This window comes from Natator depressus, chromosome 4 (genome assembly GCF_965152275.1).
Source record: "Natator depressus isolate rNatDep1 chromosome 4, rNatDep2.hap1, whole genome shotgun sequence".
In the NCBI taxonomy this organism is placed as follows: Eukaryota; Metazoa; Chordata; order Testudines; family Cheloniidae; genus Natator; species Natator depressus.
Window position 1 is genome coordinate 65,442,294 of NC_134237.1, and position 25,178 is coordinate 65,467,471.

The following is a 25,178-nucleotide window of genomic DNA, read 5'->3' on the forward strand; positions in this document are numbered from 1 at the left end:
ACTACAATATGTACAACTTCGTTATTACAGCATGGCTGTGAATTTCTGGAACAGTTTTGTGAGGGTGTTTTTTGTAGTTGTTTTTAAAGAAAAGTACATGCAGAGAAAATTAGATTATCTTTGTCGAAGTTGGTAGTACCAAATCTTTACCTATTTTCTTTTCGTTCCTATTCTGGCCAGTTTAAGATACTGTGCTTTGTTTAGCTACATTAAAATATACGTTATATTAATATTTTAATAAGTTAGAGACTCACTGTTTTAGTTTCTCTGTGAATATATACTGGGTAAAGTCCTCCACTGATGGTGCAAAATACACGGTATCTTGGATATTAATACCTTTTGCTTCAATATGCTCAGGGCTGTTAAATAGTAACACATAGAAGGGATGCAAAACAGGACCAAATACCTCATATATCTGAAAGGAAAAAAAAAAGAATTACAATTTACCTGAACAAACAACTTCCAAGGAGAAAGACAACTGTGAAATTTTAAATGTAAACATTATTGGTTATTATCAAGACAACATTAACTAGTGCAGTGGTTCCCAAACTTGTTCCGCCGCTTGTGTAGGGAAAGCCCCTGCCAGGCCGGGCCGGTTTGTTTACCTGATGTGTCCGCAGATTTGGCCAATCGCAGCTCCCAGTGGCTGCGGTTCGCTGCTCCAGGCCAATGGGAGCTCCAGGCCAATGGGAGCTTCCAGCAGCTCCCATTGGCCTGGAGCAGCGAACCGCGGCCACTAGGAGCCGCGATTGGCCGAACCCGTGGACATGGCAGGTAAACAAAAGGGCCCGGCCCACCAGGGCTTTTCCTGCACAAGCAGGGGAACAAGTTTGGGAACCACTGAACTAGTGCACTTTAAAAAATAAACACATCAAATTAATTTTTTGCATGTTGAGATTTTGTGATCGGATTTTTTTTTAATGAGTTGTTTGACAGAGACTTATGTCTGTTTTCTGCAAATATCACTGCTAAAAACTAATTTTCTTCCTTTTCATATCTAACCTTGTCACCACCACACCAGTAGCGGTTTCTCACCAAATGCGAACTCCTCACCCTTGCTAACAGTCTTACCTCCACCCTTCTCTCATTATCCTCTTCTACTGCTTTGACTCCCTCTGCTCCTCCCTGTCCTTTTGCATTGTAACCTCTTTGCTTTCCTTTCTAAATCTTGGTCTCCTCTCTTTTGTCATGTTGCTTGTCAAAGTTCAGGGCAAGGCACTTGTATTTCCCCTCCATGGTCTACCAAGGGCAATCACTCTACATTACTGGCTCCTCATCCGTCACCTTTCTTGGACAGAGAACCACATCACTATCATTCCTGAATGTTTTTTTTCCCCCACCCAGGCTGCACAGTTCCTTACCTACACTGTGATATTTTCAGCAAGCTGGACTGCCCAAAGGGCCAGCATCTGCACTTTGCTTTCTCCCAGAGGTTATGAACAGTGTAATTGCCACAGTTGCAAGTGACAACACAGCTTTCTAAGAAACCACATTTACTCTTAAGGTAAAAGCATTACAGAGAATACACTGAAAACAATAAAAGAATCTATAAGCATGCTAAAAATCTTACCAGAGATCACCCCAACTCCAATCTCTGTATGTATCAGTCCTTCAAAGCCCACAACTGGGTTTCCGCATGGGTTACCAGTTCATAAGTATCTTAGACTCAGAACCACAATCACCACACACAGTTCCATCTTTCCTTTATACTGCTCTTGACTTTAATCTTATCTCACCTAACAGGTGATCAGCAAACAATGACCCACTCCTCATGGCATAGCTTCAAAAGTATGGAGTTTTTTGCATAATCAGAGGTGGGGAATTTGCATTCAACCCCACCCCTCGACATTCCCCAGGAAAACCACTTAACACTTTTTGTTCCAAAAGCCCATTCTTGTCTAGCACGTTGTTCAGTATAGTCCTTTGAACCCCCAGCTCTCACATCTCCCCCTTCAAAACGTTACACGCAATCCCAGTTCACAATAATATATAAACCAGGGGTTCTCAAACTTTTTCTTTCTGAGGCCCTCCCAACATGCTATAAAAACTCCAAGGCTCACCTGTGCCACAACAACTGTTTTCTGCATAGAAAAAGCAGGACCAGCATTAGGGCGTAGCAAGCAGGGCAATTGCCCAGGACCCCACACCACGGGAGGGCCTGTGAAGCTAAGTTGCTCAGGCTTTGGCTTCAGCCCTGGGTGGCGGGGCTTGGAATCCCAGGCTTCAGCCTCATGTGGTGGGGCTTCAGCTTTCTGCTTGGGGCCACAGCAAGTCTAATGCTGGTCCTGCTTGGGGACCCCCTGAATCCTGCCCAGGGCACCCCAGTGGGCCCCGGAACCCTGGTTGAGAACCACTGATATAAACCATGTATTTAATACAGTGGTCCCCAACCTTTCTGTTGCTATAGCATATTCATGTTCCCAGAAGAGTGTGGCAAGTGCCAGAGGACCAGCCGCCGAAATGCTGCCGAGAAGCGGCGTCATCAAGAAGCATCGCCGTCGAAATGCCACCAAGAAGCGGCAGCATTTCGGCGGCTGGTTGTCCGGCAGCCACACTCCTCGGCGGCGGGTTTTCCGGAGGAAGTGCTCCCCTCTCAGTAGGCGGGCGCACATAAATGCCCCAGCAGGCACCGCGGCGCCCACGGGCACCGCATTGGGGACCACTGATTTAATACAATGGACCCCAAAGATAATGAAACTTAATTCTATAAGGTCTCCCCGGGATATGACAGGAAATTGCCCTACCACACTGTCCTCTATACCCAGGGCCCTACCAAATTCATGGTCCATTTTTGTAAATTTCAGTCATAGCACTTTAAAAATCTTGAATTTCACAGTTTCAAATATTTAAATCTTAAATTTCACGGTGTTGTAATAAAACATGAATACGTATTTAAAAACAGCAAAATATAAACATGTAAAGCCCTTAAGACTCTGCATTTCTCAAACTGGGGGTCCCGACCCAAAAAGGGGTTGCAAGGCTATTGTAAGGGGGTCACAGTATTGTCACCCTTATTTCTGTGCTGCCTTCAGAGTTGGGCAGCCAGAGAGCAGTGGCTGCTGGTTGATTGCCCAGCTCTGAAGGCACCACTGTGTACCCATATAGTATAGGGTACTTTTATAGTATAGGGTAAACGTATACAAAAGACCAGATTTCACACTCCGTGACACATTTTTCTTGGCCGTGAATTTGGTAGGGCCTACACCTGGAATAGTCTCCATGTCTTTGTCTACCAAGAACTTTCTACCCCTGCTTCAAATTCACCTCTTCACACAACCCTTCCTCCCTTTTTAACATCCACACTGCATCCCTCACTTGTACTGCTGTGTTTGTGCAACTTGTCTTATTTAGACTGGAAACTCTTTGGACCAGGGAATGTGTCCCTATAGGTTCACTATGTATTGTGTAATTGCCCACATTTGCAAGTTACCACACAGCTTTACAGCACTAAATGATTTGTAATAATCCCAAGTATCATGCTCATATTCTTTTTTAATCTAAATTATAATTTTACTTATCTAAAATATATAATTTAGATAAGTAATCCATTTTCTTTTGATATAATTCAAACAGCTTGTATGTAATCTGAAACACTTCTCATAATGGGTCAACTGATTTTTCAAAATCTGCAGTTAAATTAAGATAATCAGCTTTAAGACTGTTGGCAACCACTATCTTGATGAGAAGTAACAGATTGTAAAAATCTCCTTCCTTTACACTTTATTGCTTGTTCAATCCAGAGAAAGCCTTCACTGTACAGCTAGTACACAATGTGCAGAAACATTTTAATACTTAAAGTATAAAAGCAGAATGGAAACTTATTTTACAGACTCTTGGGCTTTTCATTTCTGGCTTCTGATACCAATACAGCCACAAATTGTTGCTATTCAATTGGAAGGTAGCAATTTTTAAAGAAAGTATATTTCAAGAACAATTTCTTTCCCTGTTTAAAACAAAATGGATATAATTTTCTTTTCAAGTAGGTATAAAATATAGGGGAAAAGTACAATTTAATCTAAAAAACCCACTTAAATTCGTTCTGCAATTAGATGGCTTCGAAGTTTTCACTGAGTTCTGAGGAAAAACTGAAGTCTGAATGAAGTCTTGATAAGCAGGTGGATCATACTGAAATTTAGTGGAGAAAGACCTGGCCACATGTGTCTAGAAACAAACATATAGTAAGGAAGTGAGATTAAAAGGAACCATGCAGGGGTCAGGCATGACAGAAATCCTTTGACTTACCAAACAGAAGAACTCTGAAGAACCAGTGCCCCTAACAGTGATAGTTTCTGCAAAGGTTTGGAGAGGAGACAGAAGGTACCAGAGCCCTATACTCTCCATGCTAGCCAGAGAAGGGGAGTGCATAGCACACACTCTAAGATGGAAGGCACTATTACACCAGCTGGTCAGGAATTTTTTTTTCATCACCACAGTTTTTCCATTGGAAAATGAAACATATCTGTTTTAAGGAAATTTTTGTTGGGAATATTTCTCAGATCTAGGATGGATTTTCTGGTTTTAACCACAGAAAAAATCCCACCTCAGAAAAGCCAATAGTCTGGTGGTTAGGACTCTCACCTGTGATTTGAGAGGCCCAGATTCAAGTCCTCAATTTATCTCATGTCATATAAATAATTCTGTATTCACTGGGCCAGACAGGCTGACTATAGTTCTTATGGCACTCACATGGGACTGGGGGAGAAACTGGGGGAGAGAAGAGACCTCTCACTTTTTATTAAACATTTTGAAATGTCTTGATTTTGTCCTGTTGCAGAGTAGAAAAGTTCTGAACTCTCATGGGAAAACCATTTCCCATCCAGCTCTAGGCATCCATCTCCATCTCTCTGAAAAGCTGTAACTCTGCTAATCATGTGACATCCATCAAAGCCCCTACATCATTGGTATAAGTTTTACAGTAGCTGTCAGGAAGTTCTAAATTCTAAAGCCAAAGCAGACCCTTAAATTCAAGCACCTGGAATTGGTACCCTGACACCCCTCTCCTCCCTCTCCTGCACCAAGTATAGGTCTGTTTTCTATTTAAGAAAACGCGGAAAAACTCCTTCTCCTTTGCATGCGTCAGAGTCCATTATTCCACAAGCAGCTGACTCAACAGACTGGTGGAAACAAAACCCTATTATCTTTCCTATGACCAGGAACTTAACTTCTGAAAAGTTGTTGATCAATGTCGGGATACCTACTCTGAAGAGAGCTGCAGATAGTTCCTGACTACACAAAGACTCCCATTCCTAAAATTATACAGTAAGCTTGCTAGTAGTTAGATATCAATGCTAAGTGTTGATAAAGAGGTTTCACGATTTTTTTAAATAGGAAATGTGCATTCCGTCTTAATTTATACAGACTATTATAGCAGGAGCCAGAAGCAACCTAACTCTTTCCATTACAAAAAAGAGTTTATTTAAAAAAAAAATCCCGAACACCCACCTTCATTGTTTGCATCAGAACTTTGAAATTTTCCAGAGAGAGAGAGCCCTGTAAATCAACTTTCATAAGCAACTAATGTTTATTAGTCAATTTTCTCAGAGAATATATCTGATTATATCTGAACAACACAACATTAGCCCAAGGTTAAAACAGCAGCAAAGATCTAAAAACACCCCATACCTTTCCTACAGTTTAGGAGTAGATCCTACCCTCTCCAACTTTTTCTAGTTCCCTGCACAGTGCCCATTTACTGCCAGAAGAGCTCACTTTTAGATCATTTTTACATGCCTGAAATCAAACAACAGCAGAAACTCTTATCTTGTCCTGTAATTCTTTAAAGGATAAAGATCTTGAAATCTAGTCAGTTTAAAATAAAATGGGAAAGTTTTTCACTGGTGCAACCCCACAATACAAAAGTCAATGTTTGTAATTTTCAAACCCTTTCTTTTTGGGGTGGAAAAAAGAGTGCTTCTCCCCCACTGCTGTCCAATTCCCACATAAACAAGAGGGGGAAATGGACTACAGTGAAATGACTATAGAGCAACAGTTCTCGAACTTTAGGAACCCGAGTACCCCAATTTTGATTTAAAAATTTGAGGACCCCCCCAAACCCCCGCCCCCACCCCAACTCCACACCTTCCCCAAGACCACACCCCACCTCTTTCGGCCTCCTCCCCCAAGCACGCCCCATCCCTGCTCCTTCCCCTCCCTCCCAGTGCCTCCTTCACCCCGCTGAACAGCTGTTCCGCAGCATGCAGGAGGTGCTGTGAGGGAGGGGAAGGAGGAGGAGTTGATCAGCAGGACCGGTGGCCCCAGACATGATTCACTGACCCCCCGGGAGTACTCTCACGGACCTCCAGGGATCCGTGGACCCCAGTTTGAAAAACCCTGCTATAGAAAAATGCTGTCAAATGCACAAAATAAAACAAAAAAACGGATGTTTCATTTATAGTTATGTTGAATGTAACTTGTAAGAGAAGGTAAAATATTCATATATGCATGATTTGAAGTTTGTGTCCCGTTAAGAAATATTTTCATTTACAAGAATACCTCTGAAGTGTCTTATTGAAAACTCAGTTTTATAAAAACACTAAGACTTTTTTCCTTGAAAGTATTAGAAGCATGGTTAATTATTCTTGTATTACATATACAGTCTGTTAAATGCAAGTTACGTAGGTTAGGTGTTCAAACACATATGCAAAAAGAGTCACACTCTAAACTAAAAAGAGCTAGCAAAGTAACCTAGCAAATATTATTTTACAGAACAAACTGCAATACAATATAATAGCTTTTGTGTTTCACACACCTTTCCTGCTGCATGCCGATCTCCTTTAAAAATGATGCTTTCCTCATTTACTGGAGGTAGGCCTTTCAGAGATTCAATTATTACTAAAATACAAGAAGATTTAAAATATATTAACCTTTAAAAATGTATTTACCAAATTATTTTAACAAGAAGCAGTAATTGCAAATAATAAAGAGCATGTTTAATTATGAAACAACTTTAAGAAATAAAATTTGTGGATGAGACACCGATGCATATTTGTCATGAGATATACATGCATTGTTTGTTTGCAGTATCAGATTTTATTAGCAAGATGAGGAGTTATAGAAGCACCCACCCAAGAAAGAACAATAACTCCAAGGTTATATAATAAAACCTCTCTTACAATACTCTTGCAATACTGCAAGAATGACACATTGATGGAGATTCTAGGTAGGAAGAAGAGAAAAGGAAAAGTTATGTACAGGACCAATATTTATATTAGACCTTCATGGGGGAGGGAGAAGAGTGAGAAGAAATTAATTCAGATAGAAATTTTAAAAAAGGAACAAAAGAAGGGGGAACGATAGAATAGTTTCACATACTAGGAGCCATCATAGGTACGCAAAACTTGCCTTCTGGCCCAAAACATAATGTGGATTCCCTGATAGCTTCTCGTCTTTCAAGTGAGGGCAGCGGGATCATATGATAAAGTAGCAAGTCACTAGTTATCACTAAGTATAATTTGACCCTGACAAGTTTGTGGAGAAAGTGGTTTGCTGGTGTAGATTTACTTTTGGATGCAATCATTCTGAAGACTGAAGTTATGTCCTAGACTACGGGTCTTTAGCATGTTTCAAAGACTGTTCAAAGTGTGTTGGTTTGTTGGATGGGTGGAGGCGGGTTTGTTTTGGGTAATTTTTGGTTTGTTTGTTTTAAAGAAAAAACAGTTTGGCTAACTATAGTGATAAATCCTAGATCAGAATGACCAAATAATGCAGATTAAATGCACAACAATTGCATGGTGCACTATCTGAGTTGCACTCAATCTCCACCATCTTCCCCCAGCCAAAATTGACATACCAGTCCCATGAACACAGCAGAAGTTGTTAGCTTCTCTATAAAGTTAGTTTGTTCTTGCTTCAAAGATACTGGGCCTTTGAAGCTTAGCTGCAGTGAAAATATTTGAGCACACCTGCACAGCTAACAACTTCAAAGAATGGCTACTGTATGTATTATAGAGATATTTATAACTATTTAAAAACCATTATTTACAATTTTTAGAACCTTCCCCAAACCTATTACACTCAGTTTGAATTACAGGCCCAGCTGCATCACCTGGTAGAGGATGTGTTAACAGCTTCTCTAAAAAAAAAAAAAAAAAAAAGAGTCACAAGAATCTTTATAATTAAGTGCTCTTCAATCTAAGTATAGGGGTCACCACCAGCTGCCACTATGGTTTATTATAAGTAGGGCCCTACCAAATTCACGGACCATAAAATCTGGTCTTTTGTGTGCTTTTACCCTCTACTATAAAGATATAAAATTGGGGGTCCTGATCCAAAAGGGATTTACATGGGGGGGTCGCGGTATTGCCACCCTTACTTCTGCGCTGCCAGGTGCCCAGCTCTGAAGGCAGCGCCCTGCCAGCAGCAGCACAGAAGTAAGGGTGGCAATACCATACCATGCCACCCTTACTTCAGCACTGCTGCCTTAAAAGATGGGCTGCTGCAGAATGGCAGCTGTTGACAGAAGGCCCAGCTCCGCAGGCAGCAGCACAGAAGTAAGGATAGCAATACCATACCCTGCCATCCTTACTTCTGCGCTGCTACTGGCAGCAGCTCTGCCTTCAGAGCTGGGCTCCCGGCCAGCAGCTGCTACTCTCCAGCTGCCCAGCTCTGAAGACAGGGCCACTGCCAGCAGCACCACAGAACTAAGGGTAGCAATGCTGCAACCCCCGCTATAATAACCGTGCGACCACCTCACAGCTCCTTTTTGGGTCAGGATCCCTACAATCACAACACTGTGAAATTCCAGATTTAAACAGCTGAAATCGTGAAATCTACAATTTTTAAAACCCTAGGACCGTGAAATTGACCAAAATGGACCGTGAATTTGGTAGGGCCTGAATTTTATAAAAGTTATAAAATTTGAACATAGCTGTTAAAATACCATGTTAGTCTCCATGAGGCTTGAGAGCTGCTTCCTAGATACTGCTAGGCAAAATTCTCCAGCTTCAGTCCACTGAGCACACACACATCAATGTAGAATACACAGCTGCATCTACTTGAAGAATTATTAACTTTGTATGTTTTAAATTACGTACAAGTGCCATGGGCTTCAGGATAGTCACTTCTCATTATAAGACTGAACAAAACAGTTAAATGACTCAGTCTGAAAAGATGCGAAAGGCAAAGATGACAAAGGATGCCTTGTCCCCAGTGAAGTGAACGGTTGCCAGAGCATTTGCAGAAGAAAAGGTGTGCAGCAATTAAGTGCTAGAAATTTGCTGCATGGGAAAAAAAGAGGGGAGGCTGCCTGTAGGAAAAGTAGTGTTCTGCAGACATGGTTGTAGGTCTTGGCCAAATTCTCTCTCTGGTGCCTGTGTTAACTTAATTTTTGGTTATAAGCATTATCCTTTGAAGACGGAACTGTGGATACATCTGTATTTTGTTTCTACTGAGTCAGTACATCTCAGTTAATGGTATATTTTTTAAAATAATGCTACCATCTTTTTCCTGCCTTTTAAAAAGGTCATCCCAATATCCTGCATTGTGGTAATCCTCCCTTCCAGCAAAGGACTAGACTTGTCAGAAGGGAAGCTCAGATGTGCCAAAACACTATGGCACAGAGATTATAACTTCACGTTATGTTGTCGCTATAAATATGGAAGCTTTATTGCTTCCACACAGTGCTGCTGTTAAAGCTAATTGTAAAGTGATTAGATTCCTGACAGAGAGAGCTATAATACTCCATAATTGGTGGAAGCTTACTAGAGTGGTATAATTGAACAGGCACTGAGCAGTACCTTTAAAAAAAAAAACTGATTATGGCAATCTATTATAGAACATTTATGATACTGCTACCTTGGAATATTTAATGAACATACCATATCATAAGGTACTCTTCATGTACCTGAAAGCCATTACCTTGTACTGAGGTGTTTAGCATATGTTTAGAGCAGTACCAGAAACAAGCATTCTTAAAGATATAACCACCTCAAAAGGCATCAGGGATTATTTGTTTCTAAGAATTGGTATCAGATAGCCTAAAGGCTACAATTAAGACACCAGTATAAGAAATAGAATAAATGAGGAAAAAAAGTTCCCTGGAATTGGACTTATAGCATTTCCTTTAAAGAGCTATTTAGGATGGTGGGACACTCGCACCTCTAAGGGGAGGACCATGCAGACAGGACAGGCTCTCTCAAATATTAATACATTATAAAAACTACTACAAAGTTATTGTTCTAACGACCTATTCCTTTAAACACATATGCAAAAAATTCTGTTGTTTTAAACACAGTTTGGTAGATAGGAAATAAGCCTACTGGATTCTTTTAATTAGATTTTTTTTTATGTATTTTCATCTTTGAGGAAATGGAAGTTTATTCCTTTTGTAGTCTCTTTTAAAAAGAGTTGACTGTATTCACAGGTTTTATTTATTGTTGCTGCTTTACTGCACATAATTTAAGATCTGTTCCTTTATTCTAGAAGAAATTAGTGTTGATAGTTGCTGGCCCACAGAAACTCAATGGGCCTCCTGGGCACAACATTCAGGAATACTAAATCCAGACTCAATGGTAAATTGTCCCCTCAAGGCAACAAAATGCTCAATTAAACATTCTCATTGTCTCACCATTAATGTAGACTCTTAATCACTTAGGCCTTGTCCACACTGTCAAGTTTCTGCGTAGTAAAGCAGCTTTCTGTGTTGTAACTCCCGAGGTGTACACACTGCCACGCCACTTAGTGCGCAGAAACTGTACAGTTGCAGCGCTGTATAAAAAACCACCCCGACGAGAGGCATACAGCGCTGTGGTGCCAGTGTAGACACCCTGGTCAATTACAGCGCTGCGCCACAATGCCTGTTCTCACCTCTCTGGTCATCGGTTTGAACTCTACTGCCCTGCCCTCAGGTGACAAACTGTGAGCCCCACCCCATACATTCCTTTGCAAATTTGAAAGTCCCCTTCCTGTTTGCTCGGTGATGCATGTAGTGGTCTCAGCGCACCTTTCCAGGTGGCCATGCCTGCTCCACGCACCAGGCAATCCACTCCTTGGGGCAATATCGAGTTGCTGGACCTCATCAGCATTTGGGGAGAGGAGGCTGTCCAGTCCCAGCTGCGCTCCAGCCATAGGAATTATGATACCTATGGACAGATTTCACGATGCATGATAGAAAGGGGCCATGACCGGGACACACTGCAGTGCAGGGTCAAAGTGAAGGAGCTGCGGAACACCTGCCACAAGGTGCGGGAGGCAAACTGCCGCTCCACCCACAAACTGCCAGTTCCACAAAAAGCCGGACCGCGATGCTCGGTGGCGACCCCACCTCCATTGCAAAGGCCATTGTGGATACTTCGGTGGCTCGCATGCCAGTCAAGAGTGGACCAAGCCAGGAGGAGCAAATCTTGGACAAGGATGTGGAGCGGGACCCAGAGGCAGAGGATGACTCGAAGGTCAGAGATGCATGCAGCCAGTTCTTTTCTACCCCGGAAGAGGCTAGCCAGTCACAGCTGTCGGAGCTTGGCAAAGTGCAAACAGAAGAGGAGGCCCCTGGTAAATGGCTTTGATTTTGGGAAAAGCGAGTTGTTGGGGGCGGGAGGGTTGCAGAAAGCAGGGTAGAGTCTGTACGATGCACATACCACTACATGCCTAGTCTGAGCGGTGGAACAGGATGTTGATTGACCCCCTCACTTCACAGGAATCTGCTTCAGAAATCTCCAAGAAACTCTCATGGAGAGACTGGGAAATCCATTGCCACAGGTTGTTTGGCAGAGCTGCTTTGTTTCTTGCCCCATTAACAGTAACTTTCCTTCACCACTCTGCCGTCACTGGGCAGGGGGGTGGGGTACGACACCATTGCTGTACACAGGCGAGCCGCATAAGGGCCAGGGCGGAAGCCGCAATCTTGGAGAAGACCCTCCCTTGATTTCCTGCTCACCTTCAGCAGCGAGATATCTTCCATAATGAACACAGCCTGTGGAAAATGTGGGGACAGGAATGATTATCAGGCCCCCCTCTACAGTGCTAGCTCTCCCCAAGAACCACATGCTCAGTGTACAGTACAGTCCTGGAACACTGATTTACCCTGTGGTTACTCACCATTTTGGGGGTCTTGTGGCTCATGTGTGATTGCCTGGGGTCAGCCAGTTAGTGACAGGAATGTGAATAGTGGCTGTGTTTTACATCAGTGGTCTGTGTGTTCTAAACAATACTGCTTGTGTAAAATGTTGCATTTTGGCTTCACAGAGATGATCTTGTGAGATCAGCCTTCCTCTTTGTTATCGCTGGCTGAATGGCTGTGCAGAATTAGAAAGCAGCCATGAAAAACTGAAGAGGAATTTCTGCGTGATGTCATGATGCACTCCGCCGCTGAAAAACAAGAATTGAAGGAGTGGCGCGACAGTGAGAAGAGGGACCAAAAGGAGAAAGCGGCACGCCAGAACAAAGCCACGGAGCGGCTCAAACATTATGGAAGGCCAAACGGACACGCTCCAGGTGCTACTAGCACTGCAAACCGAGCAGCTCCACTCCCGCCCTCCCCTGCAGCCATTGTTGCAAAACTCTTTCCCATGCGCCCCCCCAGACACAGTGAACTCACTCTTATCAATCTCGGGGCTCCAGTCTGTACCCGATGCATTCTTCTCCTGCCCCATCACAGCCCAGCCTTGCAGACTCCCAGTACCCACCACATTCAACACCCATCCCTCTGCAGTTTAGTCCTGCTGAAGTGCAGTACCCACTGCACTGTACTCCAAAGGACAAGGTTGCATATGATACCTGGACATTCACAAATCTTTAACCGTCCCGGGACCCCACCTCCTCCTGGGACCTTCTCCTCCCCCATACCCTTCAGTGCTGATGTGTTATTTTGTTTCTCCCCCCCCTCTGGTTGTTTTTTAATAAAGGAATTGTTTTAGTTTGAAAGCAATCTTTACTCCATTAACTGAAAGCAAACAGAGCCCTGCAAAGCAACAGGCAATTTTCTTAAACCTTCACAGTGCATTGTCCCCATCAATCACAATCACCTCCTAGCATTACAAGCACTTAACTCCCGAGCATAGCAACAATTATTAGTGGCTTTCAGTTTCAAATTGCATCCCTGGATCCTTATGACCTCACGCTGCGCCCCTCTAATAGCCCTGGTCTCTGGCTGTTCAAATTCAGCCTCCAGGTGCTGAGCCTCAGCAGTCCAGCCCTGAGTGAAGCTTTCACCCGTCCGTTCACAGATATTATGGAGAGTACAACACACTGCTATAAGCATAGGAATATTGTCATCGGCCAAGTCCAGCTTCCCATATAGGCAGCGCCAGCGGGCCTTTAAACAGCCAAAAACATATTCAGTCATTCTGCACTTGCTCAGCCTGTTGTCGAACCGCTCTTTGCTGCTGTCAAGGTGCCCCGTGTATGGCTTCATAAGCTATGGCATTAAGGGATAGGCAAGGTCTCCCAGGATCACAATGGGCATTTCGACTTCCCCTATGGTGATCTTCGGGAAGAAAGTCCCTGCTTGCAGCTTCCTGAATAGGCCAGTGTTCTGAAAGATGCATGCGTCATGCACTTTTTCGGACCAGCCAGTGTTAATGTCCGTGAAATGCCTACGGTGATCCACAAGCGCCCGGAGAACCAGAGAGAAATACCCCTTCCGATTAATGTACTTGGTAGCTAGATGATCTGGTGCCAGAATTGGAATATGCGTGCCAGCTATTGCTTACGCGCCACCCCCCCACCCCTCACACACAGTTAGGGAAGCCCATTTGTGCATAGCCATCCACAATGTCACACACTTTTCCCAGAGCCACAGTCTTTCGGAGCAGGATGCGATTAATGGCCCTGCACACCTCCATCAACACGAGTCCAAAAGTAGACTTTCCCACTCCAAACTGGTTAGTGACCGATTGATAGCAGTCTGGAGTACCCAGCTTCCACAGTGCAATTGCCACGCCCTTCTGCAACGATAAGGCAGCTCTTATTCTCATGTCCTTCTGCCGCAGGGCTGGGGCAAGCTCATCACATAGTCCTATGAATGTGGCTTCCCTCATCCAAAAGTTTTGCAGCCACTGCTCATCATCCCAGACGTGCATGACAGTGTGATCCCACCACTCAGTGCTTGTTTCCCGAGCCCAGAAGCAGCGTTCCACTGTAGTCAGCACCTCCGTGAATGCCACAAGCAATCTTGTATCGTAGCTACTACGCGTGGCGAGTTCAATGTCAAACTCCTCTTGCCTTTGTAGTTGAAGGAATACCTCCACTGCCACTTGTGACGTGTTAGTAAGAGCAAGCAGCATACTGGTCAGCAGTTCGGAAGCCATTCCTGCAGTTCGAAGAGGCAGGGCGCGCAGTACACAAACCATTGAAAGATGGTGCCAAATGTGGGCAGAAGCACAGGGATTGCTGGGAAGCGAAGAAATGCATCACAGGGCATTGGGACAGCACCCAGGATGCCCCGCGACCCCCTCAGCGGCAGAAAAGGAAGAGATGCTCTGTCAGATAGCTGCCCAGAGTGCACCGCTCCAAATACCGCTGCAAGGGCCACAAGTGTGAACATGCTCTTGCGCAGGCAGCTGCCAATGTGAACACACAACAGCGCTTTCCCTTCAGTGCTTTCTGAGCAGTGATGTAACTGCCAGCGATGTAACTGTCAGCGTAGACATACCCTTAATGTCACTGCAAAACTTCACTAAACATATCTAAGCAGCAGCATTGTTGGTAATCTTTTTGCAATGGGACTTTAAACAATAAAGTGCCCCAGTAGGCTAATTTAGTAAAACTGCTATAAGTACAGTGTGTTTCCGACTGTTAGATGTCGGACTTATCAACCAAGTCTGCAAGCATGCTATCATAAGACTACCCGACTTACTCAGTCTCTGGGGGTGTAGGAAAACTGAACTACCTTCAGTTCTCTCATAAGAAGCCAAAGTGAACAGTAAATTAACATATTGGAAATTTGTGCTTAGTTCAAACTCACACAAGCGAAGACACCTTAAAAAAAAATTCACATATGCCTTTTTGCACCAATGTAAACCTTCCCCACCCCTCTATGTATTCTGCAGCAAAACAAACCCAAGTTCTGTGGCACTCGGAACACAGCAGGCCAGAAGTTCTACAGCAGCTTTAGGTATATTTTAAAATGGAGGTTTTATTGTACTATTTGTTTTCACAGTAGTTGTGTTATTTATTCTAACATTAAAAATTAGTTCACTACTGTGATAAATGTGGACATTTTTGGTAATATTTTTATATCCATATGTGTGCCTCAATCTACCCACCCACGTTGTCCTGCTATACACCGACTGTCACGGAGGAGGCGGGGGGCAATAAAGGATGGGGATGGTCATGTCACATATTTTGAGTTGGTAAGAAGGAGCCATCAAGAACTGAACGGAATCAGAACATAGGAATGGAGAATCTGGAAGAGACAACAAGACTCTCAATGACTGAACGTTAATGATTAACATCTGGGAAGCCAAAGCAGGCTCAGTGTGTGAACAGTGTGGTTACAAGCAAGCAATAAAGGAATGAAGTGTCAGGTGGCTGTTAAGAACTGGGCTTGGGAGTTTGGGACACAGAGGGTATGTCTACACAGCAATATAAGCATAGGATTAGTGGGACTTGAATCAGCAGACCCAAGTCTAGTAACCACATCCCAGAGTCCCTAGCACCCACCTCCCAATGAAATGTGGCTGCTCTAGCTCTAGGACCGTGATGTACGGTGAGCAAAACTTTACTGCTCAAAGTGCAAGTTACAGGAAGTTTGATCTGCTCACCAACAGAGCCTGCTGAGCAGTCACTTTGGTCCATGCACTTTCAGCTACTGAAACCAGCAACACGGAGGAGGTGCTTTTTGATGAACTTCTCTTGCTTGTGCTTTCACTTGTGTGTCAGGAAACTGGCAGAGCATTCGTGAGGCACTGGTAGCCCTTTAAGTGGCATTTTATGTCCCACCAAAAGGTACCTGACAGAGGCGGCAGCAGACTACCACCCCCCACCATAGACTCATACTGGCAGATGCTATAATTGGCATAGCCGCTGATACCATCTTACACAGACCACTGCTTCTGGCACAGGACCACAAGCACAGATTGGTGGGACCACATCATCATGGGATGACCAGCAGTGGGTCCAGAACTTTTGCATGAAGAAAGCCAGAATTCTGGAGCTTTGTGAGCAGCTTGTCCCCATCCTCCAACGTAAAAGACACACCTCTGAGGTCACCTTTGCCAGTCCAAAAGTGGGTTGCTATAACTGTCCGGAAGCCGATTATCCAACTGCTACAGGTCCATTGCCAACCAGTTTGGGGCTGGAAAGTAGATGGTGGGTAAGGTAGAGGCGGAGGTTTCTGAGGCAATCAGGAGTCTGGTTTACCCCAAGGAGGCAGACATTAAAGATATTCCTGAGGAAATTACTAATTTTTGAGGGAACGGGGTTTCCTAACTATGCCAGGCTTATTGAGGGGACTCATGTGTCCACAGTTTGCCCTCCTCAAGAACCACGAGTACATAAATCGCATTGTTATGCAGGCACTAGTGGACCATAAAGGCATTTTTATGAATGTCAACATGGGCTATACAGGAAAAGTTCACGATGCCAAACTGTACCCTTATTTCAGAGGCCCTGGCAAAAAAAGGTTTAAGTAGCAGCTGTAGAATGGCTGTTGAATGTGCTTTTGGCAGATTAAAATCACATTGGAGGTGTCTACAAACCCATCTGGATGCCAGTGTCATCAATGTTGTCCACATTATTGTCATTTGCTGTGCTCTTCACAACCTTTGTGAAGCCAGAGGAGAGCCATTTCCTCCTTAACAGACCTATGACAGAAAGGGGACACTGGAAGAGTACCCTCAACCAGAAAGTACAGCCACCACTGCGGGAACTGGTTGCACCTAGGCAGCAGAGGTCAGGGGTGCTTTGTGTTTTCACATTATGGACTTTAATGTCCCAATGGAAGAGGGGGAATAGTACCTGTACAAATGTGCTTGGAGGGGAGTGGGCTTCATTACCATGCAATATAAGTCAATGACACAAATAATGAATTTGGTGAGGTGGAAGGGGTAGCAGAATGGCTGTACAGACCATATTTATTGAAATATGAATCGCTATACCTAGCTAAATAGACGAATACTGCTTGCTCACTAATGCTTAATTGCTCCTGAACATATTTTAAGCTGTATTAACTCAAATCATGATTGCAACATGTGATGCAGTGATAACAATAAACTTTCTTGAAAACATAGCATGCTTTATTTGTAAAAATGTCTTAAAATATTAAAACACTCAGTCTTGGGCAGACCAGCTGCCATTATAAAACAACACACACAAAAAAGGACCCAACACAATCTACTTCTACATGTCCCCATGCCCCACATTCTCATTTCCCTTCTACACATATTTTCCCCTCACTTGACAGCAGGGAGATGGGTGGAGGTTTCCACTGGAAAGGGGTTGAAGAAGAAAGGCTGCATGGTGTGTAGTTGTCCTGCCCCGCACCTCATGACTCCTGAATGCACAAGCTGCCCCAACATGGTGATATTCAAGCTAGTGCTGGTATGTTGCAGGGTGATCATGCCATGGTGTGGGGGAGGCAGCAGGAGCTGGTGCTCTTGCAGTCATTATGGACAGGAGTTGCTGGAACAGTTCTCTCTGTTGAGCTCTGTCCTCTTCCCTTAGCTACCATTCCTGTTCCAAGAACAGTTTTGCAAGTGCCTGCTCCCTCACTGAAACCCTGTCTTCCACTTGGGCAGCAAAACATTAGCCTTTCCTGCTGCCATTGTCAGCATGCCATTGTTCCAAAGAAAGGAAGTCTTTCAGCCCTTTTCTTCTGGTACTGGACCTTCTGGTCTATCCTCTCAAGAACATCAACCATAATGTCATCATGGAAACACTTCCTTTCAGAATCATCCATGAGGATACGTTGGGCTGCGGATCAAGTTCCTGAAGAACAGCAGGCAACATAGATTGAAGGTCCTGAAATAGGAAAAAGAAACAGAGGGTTACTGGCTAAACTAGCTCTGTGCAAGAGCACAGAATTAATTATTGTGGAATCTGAAGGACATAAAATGTAACATTTCTAAAGTGAACCAACACATATTGTGAGGGGGATACTTCAGTCCTCATACTGTCTTCAGACATAGCCAACTTAATTGCAGTGAGAAGTGCAGAAACAGTGGTAAGTTTAAAACACTAATCTTTTTCTGTTTCAAAAAAAAAAATTATAATAACCAAGTGCCATATTTGGGTGGGCAGAAAGGGATATAGTGCCTTTGCTGCAAAAGGCTTTTTCTGACATTTCAGGCCTTTCATATTTTGGAAGACAACTGTTTTTCTGGTGATCTATTGGCAGAGGGAGATGTTATTCCAAGCTGGTGGATGGAGACCTGCAATATATACAGCTCATGCATTCAAACATATAGTGACTGAGCAGCACATTTGTGAGTGGAGTGGATTGGTCAGCTATATGGGGGGGCCTGGAAAATATGCCTTTCCCCACAATGTAGGTAACTATCTGGAGTTTCTGCTTCAGGAAAAAAAAGTTTGCTGCTATTAGCAACCAGGTTTGGGTCAGAATCCATGAGGGAATTAACACCATGCTGTGTTTGCTCATTTAACAGCTTGCACTGTTACTGTTGCCTGCAAACACACTGAAATCTGCAGCTTTTCTCCATCCCACATCCAGCACAGTTCTGGGGGGGAAAAAACATGACACTACACTCATACTTTGGAGACATGATTTTGTGACCCACAGACTGCATGGATTACCTTTAATTGAATAGACTAGATTTGGAAATAGAATACTGTTTCCCAAAAACACACCCAGTTCACTGTTCACAAGTGGCTCAGTAGACGCAGGAGGACTGATTACAGAGCGGCAAACTTCTTATTACTGAAAGGAAAAGAAGAATGACCCTAGCAAACATCTGTGACATAGTTAAAATAACTTTTTCAGCTGTCTACGAACATTTCAAATTCCAAGTCACCATTTTGAACTCCATTTGGGGGGAAGACATCTACGTGCTGTTATAGAGTCACCCATTAGTAACCGAACGCTGGTAGCCAGGCCTTATCGTTTTTGCATTGCTTCTTACAGCAGAACTCTCCCACTACTGTAATAATAAACTTTACATCTGAGTCACACTTACCAGGCTCTGGGGTAGTGTCTGTCTCCATCAGGTTCTCTGCAGGTTTGTCAGTGGGCTGTTCCTTGTCAGGGGTGGGGAATGGTGGAAAGCAAACAGTTCTTCCAAGTAGTGTTGGAGAATTTGCTGTTGATCCTGATCCACAGCCTGCTCTGGGACTTTTTTCATTAAAAGGAGAGTCAATTCAAGCTCCTCACTGGTAATGCCTGTTGCTGGCTCCCATCAGTTCCCATGCTCCATTCAGGGGCCAGCAGGAGATACCCCTGCTGACTAGGTCATCATGAAGCAGAGTTGACTCTGTGCTGGGTGCAGTGTCCAAAACCCAAAGACATCATAAAATGGGCATGTTGTTGATGAGTTGCCTGAGGTGTGGCTCTTGTCCCTGGTCTTCCAGTACTCACTCTTCAGCCTCTTAATACTCTCCCTGCACTGATCACTTGTCCAAAAAAAAAAAAAAATCTGTAGAGCTGCCAGTTTAAGCTATCTCCTGGTACACATAGTCAGACCTGGTGCTTTTGCTGAAGTCCACAATTTTACTGGCCACCAAATCTGGTTGTGCTCTCGTGACCATGTAGCAGCTCGCTTTGCAAAAGGTTCGATCAGTTAGCTCTCCATTGCAAACCCAGGAGGCTCTCTGGCAGTGTGCTTACAGACTGATGATCAGAAAAGAATGGGTAACGCTGACCTGAGCTGTTGCTGCTTGTAAAGTGGGGGTGGCTTCTTGTTTTCAATAGAGTGGATTGTAGATTCTTGGGATAGAAAGGACGAAGGAAGTTACCCCATGGAATTGTGGGATTCTGGCTAACTCCTGGGACCTGAGTCAAGCAGGGTTGCGTTTACACTGCAAAGCATTAGGACTTGGACCCTGTATCCTGGCTTAACTCCAGTTCAGACCCTCCAGCCCTGCATAGTCCTGCGACCCTGGATCCAAACCCTAGGTTAGCACAACTGCAGTGCAGATGCAAGAGGAGTTAGGCTGGAGCCCAGGGTCAAGAATGGGCTTACATTGCAATGTAGACATATCCAGAAACAGATATTGGGAGACATAGATCTCAGAAGAGAATGGAATCTTGGGACCATTGCTCCTACCAATATGGATTCTGACTTAGACTTGGTTTTAACCTTAGACTTGCTCACCTAAGGTCTGCCATATGTTCTATTCCAGTTGACTAACAAATGCCATCTTGTTTTGAAAAGGCTGCTTGCTTCACTGCAAATACTTTCCTGGTTGCATTGCTCCTTCAGAAGGTAGAGCCTCTCTCAGGAGTCTGATTTCAGTTGGACTTTCTGTTGAAAGCCACAGTAAGAAGCGGGTGTGCTACAGCCCAAAAGTTCAGACTCAGAATCGGGGGTTGCATGACCCATACTGAAAAACGTATGGTTGGGGCCTCACACACTGAAAGGATTGCTCCAATCCCTTTAAATCTGTGATATATATTTTACTTTTCAGTGCACCACAGACTTTTGTATTTACGATGCATCGTTACATTGTAAACAGTATGAAGCTGGATGTTTTGCCAGTGCAGCAGGGACAATGTAGACTTTAGTATCCAAAAGGAAGGAGGACACAGTTTGAGATTGTGGGATAAACAAACTACCTGAAGACGAGGCCATAGGGAGAAAGCCCATTCCCAGAAGAATTAAAAGGAAAGGAAAACAGGTGCAGAGAGGTAGTGACCTGCCCATGCCTCACAGCAGGTCAGTAGCAGAGATGAGAACCTAGGACTCCTGATTTAAATTCTTTATACAATGATACCTTGCCTAAATTATGTGAAATGTTAATGGCTAAAGTGATAATTGAAACAGTTGACTCACATTGCCATTATAACATTTCAGAACTGACAACCAGTTGAGGTTACTGGGCCAGTTCACACATCTCAACTATTACATAAGGCAGTCTGCAGACTCAGGGCATGGGGCAAGCTCATCACAGTCTTATGAATGTGGCTTTCCTCATTCAAAAGTTCTGCAGCCACTGCTCATCATCCCAGATGTGCATCACGATGTGATCCGATCACTCAGTGTTTGTTTCCTGAGCCCAAAAGTAGCATTCCCCTGTGGTCAGTGCCTCTGTGAATGCCACAAGCAATCTTGTGCCATAGCTAGTACGCGTGGCAAGATCAATGTCGCACTCCTCTTGCCTTTGTAAGAAATAATTCCACTGACATTCGTGACATGTTAGTGAGAGCGAGCAGCATACTGGTCAACAGAACCCCGAGCTCTGAACAGCCTGAGACCAGGGCTATTAGAGGGGCACAGCAAAGGGCCATAAGGATCAGGGATGCCTTGAGGCAGCAATTTGAAGCTGAAAGCCACTAATATTTGTTGCTATGCTCAGGAGTGTAGTGCTTGTAATGCTACGAAGTGACTGGTGCAGACGATGAAATATGTGGGTTTAACATAATTCTATGTTGCTTTGCAAGGCTCTTTTTGCTTTCGATTAATAGAATAAAGATTGCTTTCAAACCAACAATTCTTTTATTAAAAAACAACAACCAGAGGAGAGAGTCAAACAAACAAACAAACAAAAAAAATCAGCAGCAGTGAGGGGGATGGGGGAAGGGAAGGTCCCAAGATAGGAGGGGTCCCAGGATGGCTACAGACATGTGTATGTCCAGGGATCATATCCAACCCTCTCCTTTGGAGTACAACGCAGCAGGTACTGTACTTCAGCAGGGCCAAACTGCAGAGGGCCGGGTGTTGAGCGCAGTGGGTAGTGGGAGTCCGCAGTGCTGAACTGTGAGTGGAGAAGAGTGGAATATAGCGGGTATAGACTGGAGCCAGGAGGTTGATAACAGTGTGTTGGAGGTTTTGGGGGGAAGCATGGGAAAGATTTGCGACAGCAGCTGCAGAGGAGGGCAGGCATGCATGGAGCTGCTCGGTTTGAAGAGCTAGTATTGCCTGGAGCGTGACTGCTTGGTGTTTCAAAACCTTTAAGAGTCACTCTGTGGCTTCATTCTGTCACGCTGAGTTCTCCTTTCAGTCCCTCTTCTCACTGTCCCGCCACTCCTTCAATTCCTTTTTCTTGGCAGCAGAGTGCATCATAACATCACACAGAAAGTCCTCCTTAGTTCTTCTTGACCACTTTCTAATTCTGCAGAGCCGTTCAGCTGCTGCTAACAAAGAGGGAGGCTGGGCTCCCAAGGTCATCTCTGTGAAGTTTAAACGCAACATTTTACAGAAGCAATATTGTTTGCAACACAGAGAACATTGATTCAGTGATTTAAAACACAGCCAATACTCATACACCTGTCACTTACTGGCTGACCCCAGGCAATCACACATGCCACAAGACCCCCAAAATGGTGAGCAGCTGCAGGGGCAGGGTAAATCACTCTTTCCCAACCCTGCTGTACACTGGGCATGTGGCTCTTGGAGAGAGTCAGCACTGCAGGGGGGAGGCCTGATAATCATTCCTGTCCCCACACTTTCCACAGGATGTGATCATTATGGAAGATATCTCACTGCTGAGGGTGAGCAGGAAATCGAGAGAGGGTCTTCTCCAAGACTGCAGTTTCCGCCCTGGCCCCTGTGCAGCTCGCCTGTGTGTGGCAATGATCCCCCCCGCCTCCCGACAGCACAGTGGCGCAGGAAAGCGACCGTTAATGGGGCAAAAAACAAAGCAGCTCTGCTGAAGAACCTGCAGCAGCAGATTACCCAGTATCTCCACAAGAGTTTCCTGGAGATCTCTGAGGGAGATTCCCATGAAGTGAGGGATTCAATCAATAGCCTGTTTCACCGCTCAGACTAGGCATGCAGCGGGAGACAAGCCTGCTTTCTGCAACTCTCCTGCCCCCAACAACTCACTTCAGCAATTCCCAAAATCAAATCCACTTACTAGGGGCCTCCTCTCCTGTTTGCGCTTCGCCAACATCCGACAGCTGTGACTGGCTAGCTGCCTCCGGGGTAGAAAACAGCTTCTGGCTGCATGCCTCTCTGACCTCCGAGTCATCCTCTGCCTCTGGGTCCCCCTCCACATCCTCGTGCAAGATTTCCTCCTCCTGGCTCTGTCCACTCTCAACTGGAATGCAAGCCACCGAAGTATCCACGGTGGTCTTCACAGTGGAGGTGGGGGTCGCCACAGAGTATTGTGCCCAGCTCTTTGTAGAACCGGCAGTTAGTGGGCACAGTACCAGAGCAGCAGTTTGCCTCCCACGCGCCTTGTGGTATGCGTTCCGCAGCTCCTTCACTTTGACCCTGCACTGCAATGTGTCCTGGTCCTGGCCCCTTTCTATCATGCATTGTGAAATCTGTCCATAGGTATCATAATTCCTACAGCTGGAATGCAGCTGGGACTGCACAGCCTCCTCTCCCCAAACAATGATGAGGTCCAGCAGCTCGACATTACTCCAAGCTGGGGATCGCCTGGTTCGTGGAGTAGGCATGGCCACCTGGAAAGATGCACTGAGACCACTGCACACATCACCGAGCAAACAGGAAGGGGACTTTCAAAATTCCAAAGGAATTTACGGGGTGGGAATGATTGTTGGTCACCCGAGGGCACGGCCAGAGAGTTCAAACTGATGACCAGAGAGGTGAGAACAGGCATTGTGGGATACCTCCTGGAGGCCAATCGCAGCACTGTAGCCCTGCCGCAGAAAGCTGTACACCTCTCGTTGGGGTGGTTTTTTTAGAGTGCTACAACTGCGCAGTTTCTGCAAACTAAGTGGCATGGCAGTGTGTACACCTCAGCAGAAAACTGATTTACTGCTCAGAACTTGCCAATGTAGACAGGGCCTCAGGAATACACCACCCACCCCTGCACTGGTTTACATTTGGAAGGTTCCTTTGAAGCCATAAGGACTATAAACTTAGGCCAAAATTTTAAAAGCCTGTAAAGTCAGGCCACGTCTAGACTAGAGAGTTTACAGGGGCAAGCTGTACCGATGCAGCTTCACCACTGTAAGATCTCCCACGTAGCCACTCTATGCCAACAGGAGAGAGCACTTCCATCCATATAATTAAACCATCGCCAATGAGCTGCGGCGGTGGCAGCTACGTTGGCAGGAGAGTCTCCCGCTGACATAGCGCTGTCCACACCAGCACGTCTGTCGGTGTAACTTATGTCGCTCAGGGGTTTGTTTTTCACACCCCTGACGTAAGTCATACTGACAAAAGCGCGAGTGTAGACATAACCTCAGTCTCTTAAAATTTCATGTAGACAACTAAATATAAGTGATTCTCAGAAAATAAGCAACTGAGGAAAAGAGATTAGGCCCTATTTTATTCCTTTTACTTCCTTCCAGAAGATCTGTATCACGGTGACTATCCTTCCAAGCGAGGACAACTGAACTCAGCTTCCTCCCAAGATTCATTCTGACTCCTTTGAACAGCTAGAAAATGCAAGGGGACTGCGTGAACAGCTCCTTCCTTTCTCCCAGTAACTTCTCTCACAGTTTAAATTTGGTTCCAAATAAAAGAGGTTGTCAGGTTCAAATTCATTTAAAAAGAAAAAACATAGTAGGTTTCCTTATCTATATTACCAACAAAAATTTAGATTTAAATAAATTTTAAGTGATCTAATTTATTTTTTGGATTTCACTCAAAGGAACAAAAAGAAACTATTAGTCAATTTCAGGTTTGTTTAAAATGAGTTTCAATTCCTGGTTTTCAAAGGTGATAGGCTTCTGCAACAATTAGGTTTGAAATATTTTTAAATGAATAATGTGCTCCCACAAATAAGCTTTAAGTTATTTTTTTTAAAACAAGATTTCATAGAAACATTTATTTAATGTCATGTGCCTAGAAGTATGATTTCACAAGATCTACGTTTGGGACCTATGTGGACATGAAATATCCCTTTAATATAAACTGCCTGTATCTATGCTTTCATCCACTATACTTCACAATCCCACGTGGGCTCACCCTGCAACCAGCACAATACATGAAACTTCTGCACTTTAGTCATGCTCTATCTTATGACTGCTGGTACTGGCAACCAATACCTGGGTCAAGGTGCCAGGAGCAAAGTAATAAAAAATGTGAAAAGGATGAAAAAAAATGCACAGTGCAAGCACTGTGGGAGAAACACAAGGTTGTTTCTCTATCACCATATACTGAAGGAGAGAGGAGAAAGCATTCCGGCCTGCTTTGCTACAGAACGTTGAAGGCTTT

General features: G+C 44.4%; 2 protein-coding genes across 3 annotated transcripts in view; both read right to left on the minus strand.

Moving 5' to 3' along the window:
• The window catches only part of NAF1 (nuclear assembly factor 1 ribonucleoprotein), a 74,133-nt gene that overhangs the window by 28,900 nt on the left and 20,055 nt on the right, over positions 1 to 25,178 (minus strand). For both annotated transcript variants that reach the window (XM_074951087.1, XM_074951086.1), the window contains exons 4-5: positions 6,749 to 6,831; positions 255 to 415 (exon numbers count right to left, since the gene is read on the minus strand). In XM_074951087.1, the coding sequence (XP_074807188.1) occupies positions 255 to 415; positions 6,749 to 6,831 (244 nt within the window). The remainder of the gene's footprint in view (positions 1 to 254; positions 416 to 6,748; positions 6,832 to 25,178) is intronic.
• Positions 21,606 to 23,596, minus strand: LOC141985864 (uncharacterized). Its single transcript, XM_074950053.1, has 2 exons — positions 22,903 to 23,596; positions 21,606 to 22,216 (listed from the first exon to the last, which is right to left on the minus strand). Exons 1-2 carry the CDS (start codon positions 23,447 to 23,449, stop codon positions 22,044 to 22,046), a joined length of 720 nt encoding a protein of 239 aa, XP_074806154.1. The 5' UTR covers positions 23,450 to 23,596; the 3' UTR covers positions 21,606 to 22,043.